The sequence below is a fragment of the Ixodes scapularis genome, unplaced genomic scaffold (genome assembly GCF_016920785.2).
Source record: "Ixodes scapularis isolate PalLabHiFi unplaced genomic scaffold, ASM1692078v2 PGA_scaffold5__190_contigs__length_132052651, whole genome shotgun sequence".
Lineage (NCBI taxonomy): Eukaryota > Metazoa > Arthropoda > Arachnida > Ixodida > Ixodidae > Ixodes > Ixodes scapularis.
Window position 1 is genome coordinate 74,071,610 of NW_024609880.1, and position 15,547 is coordinate 74,087,156.

At 46.2% G+C, this 15,547-nt stretch overlaps 1 protein-coding gene across 2 annotated transcripts in view; it reads left to right on the forward strand.

Annotated features, from left to right (window-relative positions):
• LOC8052741 (mediator of RNA polymerase II transcription subunit 12-like protein) overlaps positions 1-13,530 on the forward strand; it is a 107,386-nt gene extending 93,856 nt beyond the window's left edge. Inside the window, exons 38-41 of one of the 2 annotated variants that reach the window (XM_040222507.3) lie at positions 2,360-2,661; positions 4,655-4,745; positions 7,886-8,156; positions 10,862-13,530. In XM_040222507.3, the coding sequence (XP_040078441.2) occupies positions 2,360-2,661; positions 4,655-4,745; positions 7,886-8,156; positions 10,862-11,369 (1,172 nt within the window). In that variant the 3' untranslated portion in view covers positions 11,370-13,530. The remainder of the gene's footprint in view (positions 1-2,359; positions 2,662-4,654; positions 4,746-7,885; positions 8,157-10,861) is intronic. The other variant, XM_040222506.3, reaches the window with a different exon arrangement.
• The last annotated feature ends 2,017 nt before the right edge of the window (positions 13,531-15,547 follow it).

The window sequence follows — 15,547 nt, forward strand, 5'->3', positions numbered from 1 at the left end:
CTTTTTAGAAAAGAAGAAAGAAAAAAAGTTTACTCTGTTAGTACGTATTTGCGTGTTCTGTATTCAGTCTTGGGTAGTAACGTGTTACTGTAACTTCGTTACTTTTTTGGTAACTTGTAACTGTAACGAGTTACTTTTTAAAAATGTAACTTGTAACTGTAGTTCTATTACTTTTTCTAAGGTAAAGATGAAAGTAACAACGTTACTTTTGTTGTTACTTTCCAGTTTTTTATGAATAATATATCACTGAACGAGTACAATTTAGCCATCCTTTGCGCTTTCCAAATTGTTTGTTCCGACATTTCGAGTGTCAAGTTATTTTTTTGCACAAACTTGTGAACACGTTCTTTCTCGGCAGTCACGGCCCAAATATAGTCACGTGTAGATTTGGTGAAAAAAAAAAAAAAAAGTAGTTATCTTTAGCACGCGCTTGTACTTTGTGACTAAACACTTGCATCTTACTATCTTGAAGAACTATCTCTTTTGCGGTTCTTCTTTTTTTTGCGCAAACACTTTTTAATCGGGTGGGTAAACGTGAAGCAGCAATACACGCAGAGTGCACTGCGAATGTTTCGTAATTTGATTTGCGCTACCACCCCGCTGTAGTGTCAGCAGTCGAGGCAAAATTTACTGCTGTTTGCACGGGGTTTGTTTCTGGCTTGCCGGGTACGAACTGAAATATGTCCAGGGACTCTATGAACCCAGTGCAACCGTCAACGAGTCAGCAATGTGCTAGTGCTACTAAGGATATGAATGTTGATAAGAACAACAAAGAACTACCATGGCCGGCGTACAGAGAGTATTTTGCTATGGTGGAGGTGGTTACTAACAACTTGACCGCAGAAAACGGCACTCTGTTGCCTCAACGCCTACCTGTTAATCAAAAACCTGTTCCTGCGAAACAACACAGCAATCCCATCCAGCGCGTTAGACGAGCACCTGTTCAGCAAGGGCAGGGACGTGTTCGTTATCAAACAAGGGAAACTTTTAGACACTAATTTCGAGAGGCAACTGCTGCTAAGTTATAATATAAAGTAAAAAGCATGCTTTTTAATTTTATGCAAATAAACTTGGGGGGAAAAGCATTTTCTAGTTTTTCCTAATTTTTTTTCTGTGTTATAGAAAAGTAACTGAAAAGTAACGTCGTTACTTTTTAAAAGTAACTGTAACGAGTTACTTTTTTGTTTTGGTAACTGTAACGGTAACTTCACTACTTTTTTCTGAAAGGTAACTGTAACTGTAACGAATTACTTTTTAAAAGTAACTTACCCAAGACTGCCTGTATTCTAGTAAGTATTCCAAATATATCTACCAATTTCATAAGCTTACCATAACTAACATAACATGATGGTGGTATAGGCACTTGAGGCACTCATTATAGACCGGCACGTGGTGCCGATGTCACGCCCTTGCAGTGGAGCTGCTATTGGCAGGGCTCATGCGCAGATGCTCCATTTCACGCGAATCTGATTCTTGCGCATGCGCAATGCCCACTCCTCGTACAGAAACTGCATGTTTGCCCACACCTCATGAGGGTTTGTTTTTAAATAGTGCATTGGGGGGGGGGGGGGGGGGGGTCTATAGCAGTTCTAATTCAGCAGGGACTATAAAGATGTTATGCTGTACAGGAAAAAAAATCTTAAGTATGACTATACTAGTAAATAAGTGTGTGTGTGCAGTCCTTGTACTTGAGCTATTAATTTTTTTTTGTAAATTTGTTGATTGACTTTACTTTCATGCCATCACCTAGTCCACTATAGTCTTTTAATGTGCTGTGGCATTCATGTGCTTCCAGATAGTTCCATCTTATACCACCAGTTGTTTCGTGCCTAGAAGACAATAAGTTGCATCGCCCCAAAATTACATATGTGACGTGTCTTCCTCCTAGGTAAATTTATCCCTTACTTGAACCCTGTGCCGCAGGGGCAGGGCTCTGAATACTGTGTGCGGTTGGCAGTGCTTCCCAGTTTATTTTGCTTCTGCAGTGTACCTGTTGCTCGCATTGAATTAAGAAAGGCCCCGCGTCCTGCGCTTGCACCGCCCTTCCTCTTCCCTCTGCCTTCCACCCTCTTTCACTTCATTTCTTCTTTTTTTAATCCTTCATTTTCTTTCTCCTTTGCACGTCCTCTACTTGGTTCATGCATGGGTTCTTACTCCTCGTTTGTTCCTTGTCATTCTCTCCTATCTTCTACGACTTTTGTTTCTTAATCTTCCTTTCTTTCTTCATTTTAATATTTTTTCCTCCTTCATTCTCTCCTTCCCCCATGCCTTCCCTCTCTTGTGTTTCCTTTCTCTTTCTTTTCTTTCTTCCCTCCCCGTCTCTCTCCCCTCCCTCTCCTTCTCGGTGCCTCCTCAGGAGGGCCCCGGTTCGAACGCCAGCCGCTGTCCCAGTCCAAGGCGGCACTGTCCTCGATGCTGCGTGCCCGCCACCCGTCTGCCCAGTTCCTGGGGCCCCAGGGTGGAGTGGGGCCCTCCCCTCAGGGTCCCCCCCAGGGCCCCCCCCAAACACAGGGGCAGGGGGGGCCCCCTCCCATGGGTGCCCCCCAGGGGGCCCCCCCCACCGGGGCTCCCCCCTATGCCTCCAGCATGGACATGCTACAGAAGCAGAGGCACCAAATGATGATGCGCCAGCAACAGATGCGGCCGCAGGGCATGCCACCCGTGAGTGACTCTTGCTGCCTCGTAGCAGGATTGGTCTTGAAAATTTTAGTGTTTAGGAATCAAACCATTTTTAAGGGATGCAGGGACCCTTTAAATTTTTGCCACAAAACTGTTAAAGAGACACTGACAGAGTACCTATGCATGCCATTGTTTTTATTTGAACACGACCTATGAGAGCCCAACTACCCAGAACAGAACTTGCGGCTCGAAATTTGCATTCTTTTAGCCCAAAAACCTTTCGTCGAGCATTGGACAGTTTTAGGCGTGCTCACTCTCTTTTCCACGGTCGCGTGCTATTCAAACTGACGTGTGCCATACATATTCAAAGTTGTGGGTCATCTGAGGCCCACATTCAATATTAAAAATAGAAAAAGATTTGAACCCCATTCTTTGTGGCTTTCAAGAAGCTGCAAATATGTTGTTCTAAAAAAATTGTTGCACAGATCGCAGGAAGTAGATGTACACGTCATTCTCCCTATGGTGATGTACCGCGGGCTAGACCACGCGATGGCGGCGCACGATGGACCAACGTTGCGACGAACGGGGGACCGCTACTTCGGAACTGTTGTTTGTGGTACCGGCCAATCTACCTTCAAGCACAGAACAGCAGCAGGGAGGGATATAAGTGTGAAACACTCTCACGACAAACGGTTCAAGCAACGTCCTCATTGTCGTTATTGCTTCACACACTTGAGAAGTGGAGGAATGGTAAAGAATTGGGTAGGCAGCGATAGCCGCATGACTTCCGGCAGCTCTTTCCTTTGAGTTTTCTTGCAGATGTTTTGGTTCTGAGCAGTTGAGTTTTTTTACTCTATTGAAAATATACGTGATTCTGTAGGAAAATATTGATTGGGTAGTCTTCTGACACCAAACTAAATTTCCTGGCAAGAAATTAAAAAAAAAATTATGGGGTGTGTCCAGTGTCTCTGAATGCAACATAGTATTGTTTGTTTATGTTGTAGGTGCTTACATCGGGGTAGCACCACTGAGAGTTACCATAATAATCAAGTGATTGAGTGCTTGGTTCCCACGGTGGCTTGCAGTGATGCTGTCTCGACATAAGCACAGACAAAATAAACTAATGTCACTGCGTGAATGGGCCTTTAGAAGCTTGAGAATGTTGTTTATATATACTAATTTGAGGTACTGTGCCATGTGTGTTAACGAGGAAGTAGAACTGCGTGGCTTGAGACAACGTATCGGCGTCTGGGTTGGTTAAACTTGAAACTGCACCCAGGCTGGTGAAGTGCTTTACTTTGCGACGATAGAATCAATGCAGTTTTGGCGCTGGACGCAAACCCATGTTCTCCTGGGTGCTTATTTAGAAATCCTTGTTCGAGGATGTTGGGCAATATCGGGGACAGGAAAGGAGATGTAATTATTAGGGAATTTTGAAGTGCTTTGAGAGAGTTCAGTATGGTTGAGGGATTGGTTTGAAGCATGGACAAGGTTGGGAAGATACAAGGAAATGTGCTGTGTTTCTCAGTGACTTACCTAAATATATATGGCTAAAAAAGAAAAACAACCTTGTTTAGAGTTTTGAAATTTACTCTCCTTGTAAATTACCGAGCATCAATTTTAAGCTGGACAGTTGTCAAAAACTTATGTTGAAGAGCTGAAAGAAGCTGTTTGACATGGCACTCTTCTGAGAATTGCTGGGTATAGTAAGGCTCCATGCGTGAGAAGTTGGCAATGTTGCCCCAACTAGTGTTCACCTTGAGAACTGCTGTAAAAAATGTCTGGCTCCTCATAGAACCTCCCCCTCAATGTGTTTAAGTAAGATATGTGTATGTGCATCTTCGATTAGCCTCTTGCTATTTTATCGAGATATACTTGTTCCAATCCGCAAATGCACCGTTCCTCCCTCCGACAACCTAATCTTGTAAGAACTACCTTGTGAAGTGCATGAATAATTCTTGATGCTAGGAGTATAGGTGTGCTGAGTTTGCTCGGAAACGATCACAGTGTCTCCTTTGTGCTCATGTGAACGCAGCAGCAAGTGAGTCAGCAAGGGATGTTTCACCCTGGCATGCAGCAAGCCACTCAATCTCAGGGACCAACCATGCATCACCTCCCTCCACCAGGTATGACCTGTCTTGTCGCACATCGTACAGAGCTCTTTTTTTATCTGGTGCGAACACGTTACGCTTTTTACTTTTGAATTTATTGCAGAATTTACAGGATCATATACATGAGCCTGTTTCAAGGTGTTTGGTGATGTTTGAGGGCCTACTGTACATGCAGCGGTTTGTGGGCTTTTTTTCGGATTGATTTTTCCTGGATAAATTGTTTTGCTAGGTAATGCATCAGTAACTGTTTCGATCCTGATACCGTTTGAATTGGTGAGAGGCCAGAACTTCAGCTAAGTTGTTAGTAAAGCAGTTATATTGCTATGTTCTTCTGGTTCCTCCTGGATTCTTTTCTGTTGCTATTAATAAACAGTTTAGGCACTTGATGTGTTAGCTACTGTTCTTCTCTCGACAGTTTGAACCACTGAAGCTACGGTGAACTTTCTGAACTCAAAATAGCTTTCTTGTCAGTGCTACCTGATCTTGCGCGATTCCAAAAGGGTCCAAGTCTGTTCTAGTGGATCTCATATCTGTTGAACTTGGTAGTAAATTGCATCAATCCAAAGACCATTGTCACTCGCAGAATTGAAGTACCAAGATGTATTCTTTCGTTACCTCCGACAGTGCTTCAACTATGTGTGAGCCGAGTTTCTGCGACCCTTGTTTACACACTGTTTTCCAGGGCTAAAGCTGTATGCTTGCACTGGAGGTTACACAATGAAGATGCACACATGAAGTCCATCCTTCCTTATCTTTTGCCTTTCATGCGGAGCGCAAGTTTGTCGGCTTCTTTCACAGGGGTTGCGATGATGTCAGAATGCCGAGCTCTTATTGGCTGATTTAAAGAAATACACTAAACTTTCGTTAGTTCGGCCTCGGTTAATTCGACTTTTCGTTTAATTCGATTGTGTTCAAAAGTCCCGGCAAGCGCCCATACATTTCTATGGGAGGAAAAGTTCGATAGTTCGAACTCGGAAAGGCTCCGTATCAGATAATTCGTCCCGAGAGAATGTGCGCAGGCTCTCATTGCACGGCACCATGGCAGAAAAACCACCAACGTACGGCAAAACACGGGCCCCTTGCTGCAAAGCCGAACGTGGGCAAATATGCGCCTGCTCCTCTACGCCGTTGAGATGGACCGTAACGAATGACACGAGCCAGCGCAACCAATCTGGTGTGGACTAGCGCAAAAAACATGGCACATGGTCGGGCGCGGACAGCGAGCGAACCTCTCAAAGCTTTTCTGTAGCATCGTGTGCAGTCCATCTTGCGCACCAAAAAACGCAAATTCTATTTTCTTTTTTTTCTTTTATTATTATTATTTATTTATTTTTTTTTTTTGTTGACGGTCTGGCCACTTGGCGCCAAAGTCCAGGTGTAAAGCTTACTCAGCGCACGCTCTCAAAGAGCTTTTCTGTAGCATCTTGCGCTCCGGAAAGAGCGGGTTCTCTTTTCCTTTTTTTTTTGTTATTTTTCTCTGTCACCGATGGTCTGCCTGCCCTGCGCCAAAGTCGGCTCGTAAAACATTCCTTTTTTTTTTTTTTTAGCATGCAATTTTTTGGGGACGTGACGTTTAGTTACGCTGCTCTCCAGAGCATGCTTTTGGACACGCGTTTTAGGCGCAGACGGCAGCAGACCATCCGTGAGTACTTCGAACAATAAAAGAAAGTTCAATTTAACCGTTTTTTTTGTCCTTTTTTTTAATTCAATCATTGGGATAATTCGACTGAATTTCAAGGTCCCGTTGAGGTCGAATTAACGAAAGTTTACTGTAGTGGGTAGACCTCGAGGCATCGAGCATTGAGGTCTACCCACCATCCTTTCAATCAAAGCCAATCAGAGCTCGGCTTCATTCCGTTGTCACCGCAACTGCTGCGCAAGAAGTAGACGACTTGCTTTCCTCATCGGTAAAGAGATCAAGCTATGTGTACTACGCAAAAACACAAAAGCTTTTCTTTCGCCTCTCCATGCTTATTTTATGTCGATGTGCGGCAACATTAACCACAATCCGATTCACAAACTAGAGGCTCGCTGTAGATGCTGTGCTCGTGAAAGCATAGCTTTGAGCAGTGCCTTGGTTGTACAAGCTCTTGTTCCTAAACAGTTTTTTAATCGTGTTATACCATATTTTCTTTTATTTCTGCGACGAAAACCGAACATGCACTTGAGGTTTGTGCTGTTTTCTGTTCTAGCCGACTGCTAGTCTTGCGGCTGCTCAATCTCCTCCCCAATTTTGTGTCAAGCATGTAACTGTGGCACATGTTTTGTGTAAGGGCCTGCCTAGAGTCGCTCTGTGTTCCTAGACTGTCATATCCTATAATGTCTACTGGGGAGGCTCTAAGGCAAAGCGTGGGCCTACAGATCCCCAGTTGGCAGTTTCGAGTCCTGGCCGAGGCGCCTGCAATCTGACAAAGACCTATTGTGGAGGAGGCGGTGCATAACTGAGATTTCTGGTGGGACATAAAAGGTTTCCGTTGAATGTTAAAAGGTTTTGGTCGGATGTTAAAAATTCAAACGCTAGGGGGTTTTGGTGTGCCAGGTGCCCTTTGTTGGTTTGGTATATAAAACCCTCAAGTTTGCTTCATCTGTTTGGGAAGAAAAAATTTCACCGTGATATCACTGGACGGGAAGGGCCAAGCCATAAAATTATATTCCGTATATAAGAGGAGTGACCCTATTCATTCTTCATTACTCTGAAGCATCACCTCTTCTCTGAAGCTAGCAGTTTGTTTTCACTGTCTTCATTAATTTTATTGACACCTTTCTTCCATTTAGAATAATATGTGCCCAGGCACTTTTAGGTGCACTAGTTGGTAGTGCACCGTGCTAGGAGTTGTGATACAATGAATTACTTCTGACGAGGGGTTTGATGCTAGAGCACCGTCTCGGTCAAGGGTGACAAGAAGCTCGAAAACTTAAGTGCTCGGTGAATATTCAGTGACTCTATGTTCACCCATGTGGGAAAAGAAACCTGGTAACTGTGGGTCTCTCGGTGCCCCATGTGCTCGTCTCCTTGTCCACGTGCGTTTGCTTGCAAAGTTTCAGTGTGTGCGTGTTTGTGTAGTACCTGTTGGTGCATGACTGGACTCTCTCTCTCTCTCTCGCTCTCCCCCTCCCCCTTCTTTCTCCCCCCTCCCCAATGTTTGTCCCCCCAGGGGGCATGGGCCAGGGCTACGGCGGGGGCTACGGTGGGGGTCCCCCCTCGATGCAGGGGTCTGGCGGGCCCCCCCCTCCCCCCCAGGCCCTGATGGAGAGGCGCACGGGCGGCCCCGGCGGCATGATGGGGCCCGGCCAGGGGTTTGCACCCCAGGGTTACAACCCGGGGGCAGGTGCGGGCATGGGGCCCCAGCAGGCAGGCAACATGGGCATGATGGGCCCCGGTGCGGGCATGCAGAACCCCGGCCCCCAGTACATGGGTCCCAACAGGTGAACGCGGGATCCACCCTTCCCCACCCCCTTCGTGTTTGCGACAACGTCTCTGCCACGTCGTCCTCCCGGAGCTAGCTAGTGTCGCTTCTCCTACCGGGTTCGAGAAAAGAAACTTGGACCGTTTTTTGTACTGCTTAAATAAACTGCATCACGAAAGCTGGAACTTCAGAGATGGGTACCCCTAGCCGTGGTGATAGGACGCCAGTGTAAAAAACGAGCCTAGCTCAAATGGCCGTGATGCCTCTTGCTCGTTTGAGAAGTGTGAAAGTCGTTTGCATGTTTTGATCTGGGTAACCTCTTTTTTTTTAGAAGATCGCATAACTATACCACGTTGGTATCGTCTCCAAGCAAAGTTGCAGCTTTCTACGGTATAGCTTATTATGTAGGTGTCTGAAACATGGTACAGATGGAGATTGATGGGTGGATTCAGCTTTTGCTATGCTTTTGCGGTGCTACTCTGCATGCTCCAGGCTTGTTTCTCTAATTGGCTGTTCTTTTTTCCTTTTGGGGAGAAAGACTCTGTGGTCGTGCTGCTTTCGCTGCTTGTAGGCTGAAGAGACCCGCATGGTGCACTTCAGTTTTTGGACTTTCAAATTTCCAATGTTTCTCCTCCGCTCGATTTCTCTTTGGAGGCTGAAGGGCTTAACCAGGTGGCTAGTGTGGACGGCCTAACCTTGGCTTTTGGCTTCTTGTCCTATTCTAACAAAGCATTTCGATCCAGTTTACCAAAGCTCTCGCAGTTGGCATTACCAAGACTTTGTTACTCCTTTTCTGGTACGGTGGAATAGCTGCTTGAAACTTCGCAACATGCGCTCGTCTCTGGTTTACCCACACAAATAATTGAGGCGACCGTTCACAAATCCCGGCCTTTTTTGCTGCTTGCACTGTATTGACACAGAAGGTACTTTCTAGCTGTGCTTTCTGCTTTGATTTGCTGCCTGCTTTTGTAAGAAACTGCTGGAACATTTATGCTATTGCTTTCCTTGCAATGATGTTTTTGCTAGACATACTGTGTGGGGCCGTACAGATGTTGTCTTTTGTTTTCTATTTTTGAAATTTAAAGTACCATAAAATATTGAGCAAGCGTCCACTCAAAATATGGAGATAATCACGAAAATTGAGGAATGGGTGCTTGTTAGGTCATTAGTTTTACCTATATATGTACTGTGCATATTTTTTTTTTCAAATGTCGCAATATTTGGGGGTGGGTATGGAATGGGCGGATGCTCGGTATTTTACGGTAGGTGTCTCACTACGACAGACAGTAACCATATATTTTAACTTTTATTAACAATTTTACATTCTGCACATTATCAGTGTGATATGCATTGTACACAGTAAGGCCATTTGACATAATGCTCAGACTGCCTTCTATAGTTGTCATATTTTGTGAAAGATGGTCTTGTCTAAAACTTGGCAGGACACGCTGGTGGCGTGGGATTGGTCACTAGTATTTATAAGAAGGTCATAGTGCTCATTGCATCGAAGGATTTATGATGCTAGTGCTGCCTTGGCTTATGACTTTCTGCCTAAAGTTACTTTTTTTCCTCTAATTCATTGCTTAGGAAAGATGTTTTGTTTTGTGCATTTTCTCGCTGCGGAAGCCCTCGTGAAGGCACGACCTCGTAATCGCAACTTCAGGAGACGTGCGAGCAGAAGGTGCGCCCACGGGCAGCACGAGTGGGAGCAACCTACCAAGGCTCTGTGCCATACCAGCCAAGCTGCGAAGCAATTGTCACGCAGAATGTGCTTAAGGGGAGAGTTTGAACTTTTAATCTTAATAGGCATGACAAATTGGTGCCATGCCATCACAGCCCATAGCCAGGTTGTCCGTTTGCCCTTGCATCGTCCAAGAGTGTACCCCCAGTATAGGTTGAACTCGTTTGTGGCACTCGCAGAAATGGGTGGGCAGAACTGTGGTGCCTGGAACGTGTCAGCGACCGGTGCGTTTACCCCATCCTCGTTCGTGGTTCCTCGACTTCCGCCCGATGACGTCGCACCCGTGCGTGGAGGTAGGAAGCTTCTGGAGGCGACACGACGCCACCATAGGTGAAGCCAGAGAAGTGTAAAGGCACACGTCCCCCACGATGGCCAAAACCAAGAGACGCCATTGGACGAAAAAGAGAGTTGATTCAACAGCTCTCCTTTTCGTCCAATAGTGTCTCTTGGTTTTGGTCATCGTGGAGGGCGTGTCCCCCCATCCTCCTGGCCCCACCTCTAGTGGCGTCGTGTTGCCTCCAGAGGCTTCGTGCCTCCACGCACCGCGTTTTGCTGTTGCCTGCCACGATCCTGGTGGCGATACAGCAGCAGAGGTGGACGTGGAAGATATCCGTTCTACTGTGGGTTGCCCTGCAGCTTTGCAGTCAACGGAAGCTTTAGTAACCAGGAGTTGGGAGGCTGCAACGACCACGACGCTCGTATTCGCTGGTCTTTATTGCCCAAACCTCCGCGACCAACTGCGGGGACTGCAGCATTTGACGGACGGACGCTTTAGCTCTTGCGACGGGATTTGTAAAATGCTTTCGGACCACTTTCGACGTGTATGCGGTACGGGACGCCGAACACGCCAGTCGAAGGTACGTTGCAGGCACCATAGCAGAACAGAGAACCTTATGTTTTCTCAGACACGAAAGGAGAAGCCGAAACTTTGTGTTGTGAGCGAGTGTTTATAGGCCTGATGCACCCTGTCCATGTTCCCACAGAGCTCAGTATGGCATGGCTCCCGGAGGAAGTGGTGGCCCCCTCGGTGCCAACCAGTCTGGACCTCCCGTATCAGGCATGGTGGGCGCAGGAGGAGGCCACCTGGGCGTTGCTCCCGGCAACGCCGGCCCCCCCCAAATCGCACAGGCCCAGGGGGGCGGGCCGGGGCCGCCGCAGGGGGGAGGGTACGGGCCGGGCCCAGCGCCCGCGGGGGCGCCGAACATGATGGCTTCGCACAGCATGCAACAGCAGCAGCAGCAACAACAACAACAGCAGCAACAGCAACAGCAGCAGCAGCAGCAACAACAGCAGCAGCAGCATCTGAGACATCAACAGCAGTTCATGGCGATGCAGAAGCAGCAGCAACAGCAGCAGCAACAGCAGCAGCAGACGGCGGCGCTGGTTGCCCAGCTTCAGCGGCAACTGTCGGGGAGCGGCCAGGTGCCACCGTCGCAGCCCCAGCAGCAGCAGCAGCCCCACGGGGGTTACCAGCATCAGGGGCCCTACTGAATGTGCCGTGGTCTCCGGTCTGGTCCTTGGGCTGTGCTTTGATGTGCATAGTCGTTGCTTGGAAGACAGGTTCGCCGTGGCATGGTTTTCAGTGTGTCTTTGACATGGTCGAAGCTTTGGTAGGGACAGGCGTGATCCATGGAGGGGGCCTTTGAGCCTGCTGCAGCTATGAGGATGACTAGCTCTGTGTGAGTTATTCTCTCGAGAAATCTGGCTTTTGTTCAGCGACGAGAAGAGCTTTCGCTTAGTTGTAGCGTCGTCAAAAACAAGTACAGTTGCAAGAAGCAAAGTACACAGGCGAGCTGGTTAGGAAACATAATCTAAAACCGGAGGCTAGCAGGAATAAAATAATGGACTATGCGACACAGGCGATTCTATATCATGTTGTCAGTTACTTTAATCCTTCTCGTCTCTGGGTTTAGATTATGACGAGTGCAAATTTTTCAGGGGTACCACTAAGCTCTCTATGGCCACTAGTGCAATGTCTGTGCATTGGCTTGGCAAACTATGCTTCACTTTGTGTGACTGCACATTGGAGGGTCACTTGGCTCCTTTGGGAGGGTCACTTGGCTTCTTTGGGATGGTCACGTCTGTGTTTGCCATAGTTTCAGATGCAGGGGCACTATGTGCTGGTAGTCTTGCTGCAGTCATTAATGCATTTAGTCACCTTGCTGTGCTCTGGTGCGGGTGGTTATTTTTTTAGGGATGTTTGGCTTTGGTGTGGTTGCCAGAGCACAGCCAAAATGTGATCTTCGATGGGAACAGGCCTTTGGATGATTGTGGCCACTAGTATGATTGGTTGCTAACTTGTGTTGCACATGCACTAGAAATGGGTATTCCTTGGACGGGCTAGGCTTTCGATACAAACATGGCACTGTCGAATGAATGGACTGAGATTCAGTGAAGACGGGTATGATTCTTTGAAGAGGTAAGAGAAACATATTTTGTTTTTGAAACAACTGCAGTATAGTCTGACCAGCAGTCTGAGATTAAGTAAGGACGAGAAGTGTTCTTTTGATGGGCCTAACTTCAGTACGATCATGAACATGTTAGCTTGAACGACTTACTGGTGACTTCGATTACAATTGTGTGCATGTCCTATGGGTACTCGAGGTCAAGCTGGATGGTCGTGAATATTCGGATACATATAACTGCTGTACGGTCGGGAGCTTGTGTTCTAGATATATTTAGTTGCTAATTAATTTGAGATGGGCGGCATTTCTTAGACGAATGTAGTTGACGTGCTTGCAAAACTGTCCTCTAATGAACTCGGTTCGGGCAGCAGTTGGTGGGACTTGTTGAGTGATGGTGACTGCGGAGCATGTATCTCTTCACTGCAACCACTATTGTCTTTCCTCATGATTTTTTAATTTGGCATAGATGGCTCTAATGATTGTAGCTTCAAAAGCATCCTTTTAGTCACTTTTTTTTTTTTTTTTGCGTTTCAGTAGCGATCTGTGTCAAGTAATGTCTTTAGTATCAAAGTATAGAGCTGTCTGATCGGGTTCTATTTGCAGTAAAGTTGTGGACGGGTGAGGGGATCGGCACTGGAATTTACTTCGGCATTATGCCCAGGTTCTGTCTTTCGTCGTCTAACTTCTCTGGGTGGTGCCACGAAATTTGCTAGCGCACAGAGATGTGCTGCTTTGGGTTACGGGAAAACTTGAAATGTCGGCTGTGTGTTTTGTTTGTGCAGGCTAGGCAAAAGGCAACTAAATGAGCGGTGTTTGTCTGCTCAGGTTTTGTCTTGAACCATGTTTCATCGTTGTCGGAGGTTTGAAATCTGAAGTGAGATTCATGCACAATTTTATGTGAAACTACCAGCATCGCAGACATAGGCTGTGAAAGTCTTTTCTGTGGTATGCTTGGCAGCACGTACAATTGATGAAACAACTAAGCATACTGAATATTACCATTCTTGCTTACCCGAAATCGGAAGTCAGCAGTGTCAAAGTCAAATTTAAGTGAAGCATATATACAGGCTGTTTTACGCAAGAGTGACGAAAATTTCTATAATTAGTTTATTCAGTGTAGAAAGATACTTTTCTCGGGACCGCATCACTCATGGTGGCGGACGTCAGAAACTGTGCTATACTTATTAGTTAGTTTGCTAATTAACTAAAAATGACTATGATTAACTTTTCAATTAGTGAAAATAGTCATATGGTTTCAATTAAAAACTTGCTGAGCATCACCGAAAACCACTGAATCAGTAATTTTCAGAATGACTTTGATCGCATGAGAAGCGTAGTAGTGCGCTAAAGTTACCACTCGTGGAGCAGGTACAAGGCTGGGGCTCTCTAGAGTCACTAAATAAAGCTACGCTTTCAGAGTACCGAAACTCCCAAACTACGCGTCTGAAGCACGTCGGGGGCTGCCATCTTGGGTCGGCGCGCAGATGGAGGAGTGACTAGCTGAGCCAAGCCGAGCTGTAGCCGTCGGCTGCTACAGCTGCCGCATTCGCAAATGTGGCAGCGAATCAAAGTCGTGTTGGTCGTATCTCGACGTAACATGAAAAACGCGCATGCTGAGCGACAGACTTCAGCGTGTGCGCACAGTAAACAGCAAACAGCAGCAGGCAGAGGATCGCTGGACCCAAGATGGTGGCGTTGAAAAAACGCAATGATGATGATAGCGACTCACGTGACTGCCGCTGTTCAATGATGTCGCAGCGAACCAGAATATTGTTGAATAGAGCGACTGTATTGTCGGCAAAATGCCAAAGAAAAGTAATGCGATACACTGAAAGCGTAGCTCATTTAGTGACTCTAGGGCTCTCATAAGAGACGGTAAAGGTCCATTCACACTCTTGCAACCGAGTACGACCGAGAAAGACCAGACCGGTTTTTAAGCCTTTTGCGACCTCTTAGGACCAGCTCCGCTGCAGAGCATCCGGTCCTAAGAAGTCGCAAAAGGCTTAAAAACCGGTTTGGACTATCTCAGTCTCACTCGGTCGCAAGAGTGTGAACGGCGCTTAAGATCGTGCGGGCGCCTTACCACTACCGCTAGCCTTGTACCTGCTCCACGAGTGATAACTTTAGCGCACTACTACGCTTCTCACGTGCTCAAAGTCTTTCTGAAAAAGACTGTTTAGGGTTTTTCGATGACACTCGGCAAGTTTCTAATTGGAACCATATGCCTATTTTCACTAATTGAAAAGTTATTAGTCATTGAAGTTAATTAGCAAACTAATTATTAAGTAATATGGTCCCAAGAAAAATTTTACCTCGAATACACTAATTTTAAGAATTTTCGGCACTCTTATGTGAAACACGCTATATATATATATATATATATATATATATATATATATATATATATATATATATATATATATATAGGGTGTCTGAAATCACCAGGCTCGATCTAAAAGGGGCCGTACAAATCAATGTGTGCATGAAGCAATCAATGCTTTTCATCAAAGGTGTGTTTCAGAGGTCCGTTTTTTCTTGTAAAATTGCAAAGCGTAGGTCCCTTTCTGTAAAAAAGTGGCCACAAATCTGCCAAGGTCGACGGCAAGCAGCGACGCAGATGACCGAGTCGAGTGGCGGGGTGCGTTTGGTGCACGTTTTTATAGATGGCATCGGGAGCAGCGTTGGACGGTGTAGCCGAAGAAAGCAGACGACACGCAGACAAAATCTATCGGCATCAAAAACAGCTTTGTTATGCAACCACTTTTTTTCTTTTTTTTAGTGCAAAAGCATTGATTGTTTTATAGAGCGGGCCTTTGTCATCAGTGTGAAGCGTGCCAAACGGCACCTTAAATCTTTTCTGCATGTGAAGTCAGCTCCCAGCTATGAAACCACGCAAAAAGCCTAGACAACAGCACCTAGTTTCCCCGATCCCAAAAAAGCGGAGTAAAGCTGATGGATTTCGCCTTCAATCTCATTGGCTGGAGCATGTCGACGAGGCTCCCATTGGCCGCTGCGTGCATCAGTTTCAACAACAGCTGCCCCATGCCGCTGCGTGTCCGCGCTGCGAGCGTGCCTGTAACTCGAAGCACTCGCACGGCCGACACAAATACGCCGCAGACGAAACACTGGAGCGGAAGAATGGAACGCATGCTTTCACATTCACAACTCATAAGAAGTGCTTAAGTGTACCTCAAGCCTGTTTTAACTTCAAGTTTCGCTTTTTTTCCACATTTATTTTTAAACCAAAGGTACACTACAAAAAGA